The 13139-nt window shown below is 31.3% G+C and overlaps 1 protein-coding gene across 1 annotated transcript; it reads right to left on the bottom strand.

Moving 5' to 3' along the window:
- Window positions 1-341: 341 nt before the first annotated feature.
- On the bottom strand, window positions 342-2690 carry LOC144543625 (expansin-B3-like). The gene is made up of 4 exons (XM_078291957.1): window positions 2425-2690; window positions 1945-2054; window positions 1304-1497; window positions 342-973 (listed from the first exon to the last, which is right to left on the bottom strand). Exons 1-4 carry the CDS (start codon window positions 2630-2632, stop codon window positions 634-636), a joined length of 852 nt encoding a protein of 283 aa, XP_078148083.1. The 5' UTR covers window positions 2633-2690; the 3' UTR covers window positions 342-633.
- Between the last annotated feature and the right edge of the window lie 10449 nt (window positions 2691-13139).

The following is a 13139-nucleotide window of genomic DNA, read 5'->3' as shown; positions in this document are numbered from 1 at the left end:
CGCCAATGTGTGTGTATATATATAATTAATATAATCAGAAGTTATGATATTCATCTTTAATTCTACTGAGCACTGATCATCAATTAGAATTCAGAAGCAATCAGTTGGATAAAAAGATACCAATCGTTTAGACTTATCTTATCTTATCTTATTTCATTTTCTTTTATTTTTCTTTTTACTTTTTCTTATTTTAATTTTTTATGCTCAACTGTTTGAGCAATTTTCTGTATTTCAATTTTAAATAAGTGCATGTCCTTATTTTTTTTCTCAAAAAGTAAGCAAACTCAAAAGTCTAAAGATGCATGCTGCATGCACTATAGAAAAAGTAGAGACAGCATAAGCAAACATAAGAAAAAAAAATCTAAATATGCTGTTTGGACCTTGGTACATACCAAGTCTCCACTCAAACTGATATCAATTTTTCATGCATGACAGATCAATACAACTGTTTGTTTATAATAACATAATAGTGGAGGGGAGAGCATTATGTATTCTTGCCTCCGCTTCTTACCACTATATCTTATACTTTATAATTGGCCAAATAAAACCTAATTAATACAACACTGATGAACTAATTAAGGTGACATAATTCATGCCCTCCAATATATAATCCTTCCATTAATAGGTGCAATCTCATAATTCGGGGCTAAATTGGACAGCCGATTCATAGGCGGTATTCGGTACGTAATCCGCCGGTATTACATTTTCTGCCACTAGGGTTTTGCCGGAGGTCAATGTCGTAATTCTGACGGAAAACGGGCCTTGCAATGGGTGGTCAGAGTCAAGCCGCCAGATGGCGCCCCAAGATTGGCGTAGTGGGGTCCAGGTGGCGCCGGGTGTACTTTCAAGGACCTCGACTAGTGAGAGATCACCATCACCGTTTGTGTACTCGACGAGAATAGCGAGATACATCGGGTTCGAGCCTTCCTCCACATGGAAGGCGACATTCCTTCCCTGGTAATTGCATGGGACCCTAAAAGATAGAAATCACAATAGCTAATTTTAATAAATAAAAAATGTAGAATTAATACTAATTATTAGTTGAAGGGACCTCTTTAGCATTTTCAAATAAATTACACTTTTGTTGCACCTAGGTTTAAGCAAAGAATAAGTAATACATTATACATCTTTTATGATAATATATGTTGCATATCTTATTTTTGTGCTAAGAAGGGAAGAGGAAGAAAAGAACAACAAAGAATTGTAGCAAGGAATACTTTGTACCAGCATCTAATCAATGGTTATACTATTCACACTACTGTTATGCAAAATTGACCCTAAAAGGTTAAAATAATCAACTAACCTAGCAAAGAGAACCACCATTCTACCGGCATGACGAAGATAATCTTCTTGGCCGGGAATAGCCATGGACCCGAAAGTGATACCACTCATGTCGAAATGGTGTTCTGCATCTGAGCAGATGCCGTACAAGCACTCATCTGCGACTACAATATTCGAGGGTTCGCCGGAGCATGCTGGGTGGCCAGTGCATTTCACCTAAATTAATTGATAAAGAAATACGGTATTTAAGCTTAATATTGTTAAAATTAATTAATTTTTTTAAGTTGGTTTATATAGTTGTGCAAAATAGATTTTATGGAGGACTAGTGTGAAAATACTATGAATGTGGTATAGCCGTATAGGAGTATAGCATGATAATAGGAAAATTATCTAATTTACAAGCAGAGACCATAAATCGCATCTTTACAACACAGGTCACTAAGCATCAAACGCCAAAGGAGGAAAAAAATATTAATTAAACCATTTCCATTTTTAAGTGGGTATACCTTATTTAGTTGGTTTTTAATTAAAAAGGCTACCTGGGTGTAGAAGAGTGAGTGTGTAAAAAGAGCTTAAGGGGTGTGTAAATACTTTTCTTATCTTAATGTATTGTCATCAGGCTTCTTGCCATCTGACCTTCAAAAAAAAAATTAAAAAGGCTACCTGGTAGCAAGAACCGCATCCCTTGCCTCCTTTAAAGATTGCAGCGTTGCCACATGAAATTAGGCCATTGAAAGGAGGGAGGTTCACATTTTTGAACCCACAACCGCCACCTACATTTTAACAACATAATTAAAGATAAAAAAATGGTGATGATGAAAATAATAATGTTAGTTGTAGCAATTTACATTGAAAAGGAAATGAAAAGTTGTCAATCAATAATTATATATGTACTGTGTAAATATATTGACAGAGCAGTTTGATTTCACGCAATGCATGATCAATCGAGACAAAATGAAGAAGTATATGATTGACGTGTTGCGTGAAGCAAAATCAGCTCTGTCAACATCATTACAATACATACTCCATTTAATTTTAATTACAAGGAAAAAACAGAGAAGCTATATATATAAGCCTTCCAAATATATAACAGTGCATGTAACAGTAAATAAAAATATTGAGAAATGTGTAAAGCATTTGTACCATTGTCATCAGGACCGGCACCGGTGGGAGCTCCGTACCAAGTTGCGCTTCCGGATATCCATGTCAAACCATCATTATAATCTGATGAAGAGTAGTTCAATTTTTTGTGTTTGAATGCAATGCATGGATTTAGTATCACTAGTGAGATCAAAGCAAGAGTAGCAAAAGAAGAAGAGATTGAAAGAGCCATTGGAGGCAATTTAGTCATTTAGAGAGAGGTTATAGATAGAGCTGTATTATGTGAAGAGGTGGCCTGTGAATTGTACTTGTTTGGCATATGCAAGGGGCTATTTATAGACATGACAATTTTCATGTATGACCTTGTGTTCTCTGATTTATACACATTTACCAGGCAAAATAATACATCTTTATTAATTGTACATGAGTTGTGTATATTTTGTCATGCGTTATTAATTTCTTTTTTAGGCACACATAATATAAAGAAAAATCAAGATATTTCATTTAATAATCAATCAAGAGTAGAGAAGAACCTTATTCTACTTGAAAGGATCTATATATATTTTCAAAAATAAAGTATATATATTTTGATGTGCCTAACACATTTTACTAACTTTGATCCATGTAAAAAATAATTAGCTTGTCATAGAAGGGAATTACGTACATTTGCTCTCTCATTTCGTAGATGAAAAATAAGTTCCATATATAAATAAATAAGAACAACAGCTGGTTATATCAATATTATTATAAACAAATAAATTAGAACTGGTCAGCTAAAGACTTGAAGCACCTTTCTGGAAAAAGAATATATTTGTTTGAAAGCAATCCAATATATTTATTGGGAGAAGAAGGAAAACAATATATATATATATTTGCACTAGCTTGATCAATAACACTATTTTACACTTATCATTTACTAACCCAATAGTACTATATTCTTATACACTATTTCTTACATTATCCAAATATATCCTTTAATTAGCAGTTAATTAAGCAGTTAATAGCAATTTGTTATTGATGTACTAAGAATTGTAATTTATTCTTTCCATCCATTTCAAATGAGTAATTAATATTATTGGAAATAATAGCATGTAGTCTTTAATTTCTAGAGATTTACTAATAATTAACTAATTAAACTTGGGATCACATTACCAGCAGCTAGCTGGATTTCATGCACATCTGAAATTAAAGTCTTTCCAAATGACATGTAAATATGCATGGTGAATTAATTTAGAGGACCCCTATCCTCCAATTCATATCCTCTGAACTAACTCAAAATTTGAGTTTAAATCCGGACCGTTGGATTAAAATCAGCACAAATATTGAAGGGGCGGTCCGATCTAAACTCAACCAACCCCCCCCCCCCCCCCCCCCCTGCGCACGGATCCGTATCTCCTCAGATACGTAAGTGTAAAATTAGAAAAGAACAATCTGAATTTAATCCTAGCTAGATCAAAAAAAAAAAAAAAAATAGTGCCTATTATAAATATAAGAAGTTTGTTTTGAGGTTCATATCAAAATTAAATAACAGTATGAATTTTTTAATTGTGCCCTCCAGTAACATGAGAGGATATCTAATTGTACCCTCAAGTAACATGAGAGGATACTGATTCCCCGCACACCCCAATGGAGCTAGCTACTTCAAAGAAAACACCAATTCAAATATATTAAGAGATTTGTGATTTGTACTATTGTTCTAGGTCTATTTATGTATTGATTTTTTTCAGGTGGGGACAATAAATCTACAAAGGGAGGATACAAGAATTAGTAGAAAAGGACGTACAAACTAGAAAGAGGTCTGGGAAAAAGATAATAAGAACAAAAGGAAATTACAATTTCATCATCTGTTACGCATGAATCGTACAATTTTTTTTTAAAAAAGAGACTAGCCCATTTCATCGCTGAAACATAAAAATTACATAGTCAAGTTATACACCGACAGTACAGTACTAAGCGCAAAAGATAACAGCATAGCCACATAGGCAACCAGGCAACAGAACAATCAAATATAAGAACTGGTTAATGTTCAAAAGTAAGCTAAACATGCTATAACTAAGTGGAAAGTATCATCTGCGGAGTTTTTCCGTGCGGAGCTGTGGAGCTTTTAATTTGATTCGTTCGTTTCGAATCGGACGGACCAGATCAGATCTTGCCCGAATTTTAAAAAAACTCAAAATTTGGTGAACCCTTAGTCCAGTCCGTCCGATCCGAAACAAACGGACCAGATTAAAAGCTCCGCACAGCTCCTCACGGAAAAACTCCGCAGAGGATAGCGTTCCATAACTAAGCCAGTCAGTAGAGGGCTGAGGGTTAAAATAGGAACAAAATGGTTTGGGTATTCCTTCTTCATGCATCATCCCCAGTGGTGACTCGAGAATGAATCCTACAATTTAATCCGATGATTATATTTTTTTTTTCTGAGTAAATAATTTTTTCATATATGGAAAATCGGTCCAATAAATTGCAGTCAGTTATTCTTACATTTTAATCCACTAGCGTGATTGGTATCCAATAAGTAATCCAAAACATTAGCAAATTTCATAAAGAAGTAATATATTTATTTTTAGGATATATCCAGAAAATGTCACGAGCTACAGTAAACAGTGTGTCCCATTAGTCCATGACCAATATCAGAGAAATATTAAACCAAATAAATATTTGATAAGTTAACTGTATACTTGTATGGTTGTGTTCTTTGTACGCATGTGATATGATTTCATTTTTAGACCATGAACCCCCTTTTCATTGTGGGGCCCACAATCACATGCTATGAAAACCTTTCCGAGCAGAAGCAATGCTGCAAATTGCAATGGCATGAATAGGTTGCTTTTTAGTGCTATCAGACTCACTTGTGAATTGTGAAGCACTAGTAGATGTGGTTAAAATAGAATCTTGACCAAAATCAGGCGGATAATATTTGATATATGAAAACAGGGTATATATTTGAATCATTCTATACTTCTATTATGTACTTGCCATGAGTGATGCAATTGTACTTGCTGCATGTACAAGATTATTATTATTAGAATATCTACACAAGTAAAATTAACAAAAAATTAAAAGCAATTGTGAAGCACTAAATAAAAATTAAGTTAATTTTAATTTAAATACTTTTACACTTGTGCAATTAACTTTTATTCATTTTTAGCAGTCACATCGGCAATTATTATTATCGAAGAGAAAACGACGAGAACAAGACCCAATAAAACTAATTAGAAAGCGATTTATTTAAATGAAATATTTTTAAATAAAAATATTAAGTAGGAATCTTTAAAAAGAAATTTCATACAGATGCTATTCATGTGGGTGTGTTTGGATGTGTCAAGAATAGATGCTATTTTAGAATAGTGGCTATTCGAAATAGCAATGTGCATCCAAACAATATTTTTGTTATTCAGAACAGTTAGAATAGCTGCAATTCTCTATTTCTTGTAAATGTTGAAATAGCTACTATTCGAAAATATGAAGAAAGAGGAAAAAATGATTATTTCTCGGGTTTTTGTTAACACAATCCCGAAATAACAAAATTGTCACTACTTTATGTTATCTCCACGTTATGACAATTTGTTTAAGACCCCACTTGCCTATATTTCCTCTTAATTAGCACCTTGTTAATACTACTATTTATCGCTTACAGTTATCCACTATTCCAAATGTACAATTCAAATAACATTTTTATTAATCCGAATAGCACCATTTTCACATTAATCTAAAAATCACTATTTTTTCTCTATTCTTATTTACTATTCTCAAATTTCGCTATTTTAGCTATTCTAGCCAGTGTTGTAAAATAAGGTTATATGCGGCCGCATATGCGTATAATGTCCCGAACCGCATAGAAAATCAATATGCGGTTTAATATATATGCACGTTCTAACCCGCATATTATCCGCATATAACCCGCATAATAGGCTGTGACATTTAGGTTTGTATTATGTTGTGAGTTGTAACATTTATGGTTGTATTATACTTTGCAATTTGTGTTTGTATTATGTTGTTTGTATTCCTCATAAATTCTTATTCCTGTTTGTATTACTATGTATTCCAAATATATATGAATTCCTATTTTAAAATCCGCATATATAAATCTATATAGAAATCCGCATATGCGGCCGCATACCTTATATGCGATATGCGGTGGCCTTCTGCATACCGCATAGAAATCGCATTTTACAACACTGATTTTAGCTCTCATCCAAACATACCCTGTACTATTCAGGTGATTAAATAGGATTTCTCAATTTTTTTTTTTTATTTTGGAATTCAAATCAATGAAGTATGAAGAGCACATGTGCAACCTATATAGTGTATTAATTTACAAGTACGAAATGTTAATTGTCATGTCTTTCTAAAATTTCTTTATTAGCGGATAATATGCTCCTGGTGTAATTAAGCGCGGTTCACACGAATTCCAAGAAAGCAATTCCCGTTGATTTAGCCACTGATGGTGGTTAATTCATTAGCCGTTGAAACCGTTAAAAAGGGAGAAAAGGTGCATTTAAACGGAGACAAATTGTACCTTAATTGATGGCAAAATTTGTGCTTTTTAAACCAGGACTTGATCTCTTTAGGTTTTCTCCATCCAATTTCTCCCCAAAATATGGAAGCTACTATATAGGATAAGTTTTTGAAAAATAATTGGAGGATCAAATGTCAACTTTGGAGTTGTTTGGAAAATAACTAGCCATGTGAGATATCGTTTTCTAAATTCTACACATTGTCCCCTCTTTTTCAGCTAGAATAGCATTTGAGATCATTAAATGGTCTAGAAAAATTAGTTACATAACTGCCGATTTTTTTATTTATATCAAAAAATAAAATAAAATTTAAAAAAATAACCAAATGTCAGCTGTATTTTCAAAACTACTCAAACCAGAAAAAAAAATTCCGATTTTAGCATCAATTACCAGAAAAAAAAAATTCCAGTATCCAATTCCGGAAAAAAAAATTCCGGAAATGGAATTTCCCCTTTTTTTTTAAACTCATTTACATATATACATATACATATATTATAAAAAAAAACGACGTTTATAAACAAAATACCGATCGTTGTATGTCTACCATTGAACGAAAACTTAAACTGAATTTTTGAGACACTAAATTTTTTCGGTAATTGGTGTTGAGACCGGAAATTTTTTGCCAGTTTGGGTACTTTTGAAATTCCAGCCCATGTTTGCTTTATTTTTATTTATTTTTGATATAAATAAAAAATTTATATGTATAATATATGTATATGTATATCAAATTTGACCTCTACTGGTAAATCAGCAAGTCTAGACTTATACAGAGATCAAACTACAAAAGTGATTTTACCAGCATGTAAAGCATTAAAAAATACACATAATTGATACAAATTTCAATTTATTTGAATTTTTTTACAGTTAGTTATGAATTTTCAAAGTTTAGCTTTCGAAAAAAATTTAAACAACCATAATTTCGGAAAGGGGAGGACTAGACGGATCCGAATATCGTCCCGAGAGAAACCCATGGACATCCGAAGCATCTGAATTTCAAAAAAATATCGTTTAGTGCCTCAAAAATTCAATTTAAGTTTTTATTCAACGGTAGGCATACAACGATCGGTATTTTGTTTATAAACGTCGTTTGGTTTTTTTTTATAAACTCATTTTTTTATAATATATATATATATATATATATATATATAATGAGGAGGGATCCAACCTTTTTTGGTGATACTGAATTACACTCTCTGTTTTCAAAGTTTTCAAATTCCAAATAGTCAATCCAAACCGTTCAACATAATGGATATGTTAAAATGTGCTTGCAGATCAAATTATATATTTTTTGGAAAAAATTTACAATTTATTAAGTATTTAACAAAATCGCTATATTCAGACCGTTGAATTTTTGTACCCATCTTAATAAATAGTAAAAAAATTCAGAAAAATGTAAAATTTGATCTGCAAGCACATTTTAACATATCCATCAAGTTGAATGGTTTGGATCGACTGTTTGGACTTTGTAAACATAAGGTGTAATCCGCTGTCACCAAAAAATTATATAATTGGATCCCTCCTCATAATATAATACATGTATGTATAGAGGATGACTTGGGTGAGCCATGGCTCACCAAGCGTTTGTACTCTACACCGTATTTTCATTTTGAAAGTCCAAACAACCGATCCAAACCGTTCATCTTGTTCTCCATATTGAAATGTGCTTGGAGACCAAATTTTACATTTTTTGGATTTTTTTTTTTTACTATTTATTAAGCAATTTTGAAAATTATTGTTTTGCTGTGAACAGTAAAAACAGTAAAATTTTCTGGACCATCGGATCAGCGATTTTCAAAATTGCTTAATAAATAGTAAAAAAATTTCAAAAAATGTAAAGTTGAACTTCCAAAAAATTGTTTGGTGAGCTTCAAAATCTATTAGATTAGCTTTAAATAATAAATTTCAACCATTGAAACTAATTTACTTTATGAGTGATGAATTTATATGTAAAGTTTTTAGAATTTTGAATTAATTTTGTATAAAGTCAAGTGGTCAAAAAATGTTCAAAAAACGAATGCACTAAATTAATTTATAAACTTTCTAATTTTGACCGCTTGACTTTATCCTAAAATAATTCGAATACTTGAAATCTTTACATGTAAATTTATCACTTGTGAAGTAGATAAATTTCAACGGCTTAATTTTTTTTTTGAATCCGATATAATATATTTTGGAGTTAAGCTCACCAAATACCTTGGTGAGCTTAAGAACACCCTAGTTTTACTCATAGGGATCGAGTTTGATTCGATATTCAATCTAAATTGTTTATTTAATGTTGAGATTAACACAGATATTTAATATTAACATAATGATTTAAATCTATTCGTATGAATTTTAATACGAAATTGACTGTTTAGACCATACATCAAACTGAATTTGATACGATCAGGGGCGAACCTAGAATATTGAGATGAGGGGGACTAAAAAATAAATGGTAGTGTAATTTTATGTTATAGAGGGAGCTAAAAGTATTAATACATATAAAAATTATAAAATTTAATGGACAAAATTATAAATTTTCAATGCATAGGGTAGCTTTGCCTCTTTTTAAGTCCATTACCTTCCGCCCCTGAATACGATACCCATAAAAAACTTTGCTTTCCAGAATAATATGATTGTTCATCGAACAACAAACATACTAATTTTGAAAACCGATCAACCCACATCAAATGCATTGTGAGGTGTCTTTTCGTTGCAAATTATATAGTTTCTTGTCAAGAGATGAACATAATTATTTCAGTTGTATATATATATTGCATTCTACTCGATATTGAATGTATTCGGCATATATATTCTGATAATATTCTGATAAAAATGTAACTATATCTTAATTGTTTTTATTATTTTATAATACAAATCACATAATATTCAACTAGGTCCGGGAGATTGTTCCTCTGACATTTTGATTTTTCATTAGTGGATGTATTAATCTATAATAATGAAAATTAGCTCCATATATTGTGCCTCATCTCATGTATTCTTGGACAATTTGAAAGTTGCAAATTTTTGGAACTGCATTAAAAAAAAAATACAGAAGCCTATCTTTGAACCGTAGCCGAATATTTATCGCATATAATCAAAATTACAGTTTCTATTTAACTTTACATTTGAGAATCTTCGTGTTCATTGTCATTCTTTTTTTTTTGTGTAAGATTGATCTTTGTTTTCTCTAAAGAAACTTAGGAAAGATGGATTAAAAAAAAAAGGAAGAAACCATTTAGTAAAATATGTTCTAACTAATGACATTAGTTGAACAATGGCAAAAAAATTAATTATGCATATTAATATAATATTAATTTTGTAGATTACATATTTTGTTGTCTTTTTATTGTACTAAGCCCATTCCAAAAAAGTACAAAGAAGAATTGGCTAAAATTATATAAAATTCATGTTACCTTTTTTTAATTTTTACTAAAACACATGTTATAATTCCCACCTTTAAAAATGCAGCCACATGCCCACAGCACATTTTCCATTTTTTTTTTTTTATGAAGCATTAGTTGATGGTTTTCTCCCTTTTTTCTTAAGTGTCTCCAAATTCAGTTTTAGATTTTATAGCCACAATTTTTTTTAACTCATTCTAACTTTCTAACAACAAAAAATACTCTTAAAAATTTAATTAAATAAACGGACTGAAGCAAGTTAATATCTAGTAACACACCAAACAAAGTGCTTATTATAGTGATATGAAACATATATATCTGAAAACTAATTATACTTGATGAAATTTTTTGTTTTTGCAGTTCATTGTTCATGTCTAGTAGGTCCTAATTAAGTAACTGTTATATATTTTTCAAGGGATTTTTTTTTCTTTTATCATACTTAGTTGTAAAGCATGATAAATCTAAAGTTATACATTTTATGAGTGGCTTAGCCATTTTATGATTTAAAAATTTATACTCTTATCCTTTATATTTTATCAACTTTTTAAGTACTTGTACTTTTAATTTTTATAAAATAACTCGGCGTCTCCAATTTTATTTTATTTTTAATTTCGCATGTGGTGTAAGAGTGACATAGACAGTGACATTACCTTGTAATAAATATAAGTAGGAAAAAGTAGCTAATATAATAATTTATCCAAAAAGAAAAAGAAGTGTGTATCAAGTATCAACGGCCAAAAAACGGTGCTTATACCCTTTTTGCGGCCAAAGAAAAATTCTCTTTATTAAAGTTTGGTTAAAGAAAAGGAGGTCTCATGTCTAGCGGACTAGCTAGGGACGCCGAATAATTTAACAGGAAACAACATTCAAATTTATTATATATCAACGCTACTGAGAGAGAGATGAAGATTATTATTATTATTATTTAATTAACACATTTCTTTCTGAGTAACTACTTTTCTGTTGATAGTTCGGTGCATTGTGCCCGCGTGCAAAGGTTGGATGGCGTGCCAACTGCCAAGTGGCAAGTATCAACCAACTAAATTACAAAATTTGCATGCACACCCTTACAAATTTCGAAATTGTTAACAATATGTTTTAGTTATAATCTTAGGGTATGTTTGGATTGGAAATGTGTTGGCGAAAATTCGAGAGAGAAGTATTTTTTTTTCTTTCTTCACACTTTCAAATAGTAGTTATTTCAATATTTATAAGAAATAGAAAATAATAGTTTTTTTAGCTATTTCAAATAGCAAAAATGTTATTTGGATACACATTGCTATTTCGAATAACATTTATTCTTTACACATCCAAACATACTCTTATATAAGAAGTGAAAATAGGTAGTTGCATAAGTTATCATACCCTGCATAGCAGTTCGAACAATTACGTGCATGCTTTTAGAATTACATCAAGATTCATATGGAAATATCCATTAATTATTAGGTCATCTTGAATAGTATGCTTAGAAGTTAGAAGAGATGAAAATATACGGGCGCCTCGGTTGTCATCTGCGAAGCAGCTAATTTAAAAATAAGAAAAATCATGGGTTTCACGGGATACCAACTTTTAACAGTTTTAATAATTAAAAAATATTCACATTCATCCTGAAAGAACCTAAAATATTCAAAACTAGGTAATCGGAATATTATACATCAGAGGAGACAAAACTTTTGCCTAAATACCCTACAGAAATCAAGAAAATTTATTCCATACAATTTAAACCTCTACATAAATAAGAAAAGAGCAAATTTTGCAGATCTAGTAAATAAAAGGAATTACACTGGACCTCCCTCAATTCGCAAGTGATTTTTATTTTCTCGAGGTCTCACAATTACAGAGTGCAAGAGAAAATTATGCATTGAAAATATTTCTGCAACGCCTATTCAACTTTTTGTGTCAAAATTTGTGCATCCTCTTCTCAATAAGAACAAGATAGCATTCCTTGCTACTTTATTTGTGTAGCATTCATTGTACATAAGCTGAATTGGCAGGTAGAATGTTTGTTTACATGCGCGCTCATACTGCATTGGATGTTGATACCCATATGCATTAGAAAAGGAGTGGCACGTCATTCGGTGCCACAATCAGAGGCGGATCTAGGCTAATGTCACGGATGATTAAGTCATCTCTATAATTTGAAAGTATTTACATAGTTTGACTCTCTCATAAAATATTATATGTGTAGCTATAACTTAGTGGTTCAAATTCAGTCCCACAGTCTATATTTTCCAAAGATTTAAATAGCATCTATCGCATCATAGTGGAATGGCTAAAAAAACAGTGCTATATATATAGCATCAACATAGCGCAGAATAGCGCGCTATAGATTTTATAATCTGAAAATAATATAACGGCACTATAGCGTGCTATTTAGAACATTGATATTTTTTATATTTAATAAGAACTCAAGTGTCAACGACAAATATCATTTTGAAAAGAGAGAAAATGAAACGAAAAGAAGAAAAAGCTTACAACATGAGTTTCTAGAGCTGCTACACAGGCTTTTATCAACCGAAAGAAGAAGAAAAACAAGAACAATTGAGGCATGCCGTTTAAGGCAACCATTGATCTAACAATACTGGCACTGACTCTATCAGCTAAAGCACCTTTTTCTGATATTATATGTATGATTATTCTTTCGCGTAGCACAACATTTCTGATCTAAACAAGTTGCAAAATATAAGCAACATATTAGCAGTGATATTTATTTCTGGTTGCCATCTGCAGCAGAAGGGAATCGTTTCGATGTATGACCCAGTATTTGTCATTTTTTCAATGAAAAAGAAAGCAATATATATTTTCAATTAGCATCCTAAATTTCTCAGTAAATCTGAAAAATACCAAACTTTTTATT

This window comes from Carex rostrata, chromosome 25 (assembly GCF_964058835.1).
Source record: "Carex rostrata chromosome 25, lpCarRost1.2, whole genome shotgun sequence".
Classification (NCBI taxonomy): domain Eukaryota; kingdom Viridiplantae; phylum Streptophyta; class Magnoliopsida; order Poales; family Cyperaceae; genus Carex; species Carex rostrata.
The sequence above is the reverse complement of the archived record's forward strand: the minus strand, read 5'-3'. Positions and strand labels throughout refer to the sequence as shown.

What these genes read in the sequence shown, in the direction of transcription:
- LOC144543625 (XM_078291957.1), bottom strand. Translation starts at nt 2,632, where the DNA reads ATGACTAAATTGCCTCCAATGGCTCTTTCAATCTCTTCTTCTTTTGCT. An exon ending in TGCCGGTCCTGATGACAATG is followed by an intron (nt 2,055 to 2,424) that starts GTACAAATGCTT and finishes GTTAAAATGTAG; the next exon opens with GTGGCGGTTGTGGGTTCAAA. An exon ending in ATGGTGGTTCTCTTTGCTAG is followed by an intron (nt 974 to 1,303) that starts GTTAGTTGATTA and finishes TCTATCTTTTAG; the next exon opens with GGTCCCATGCAATTACCAGG.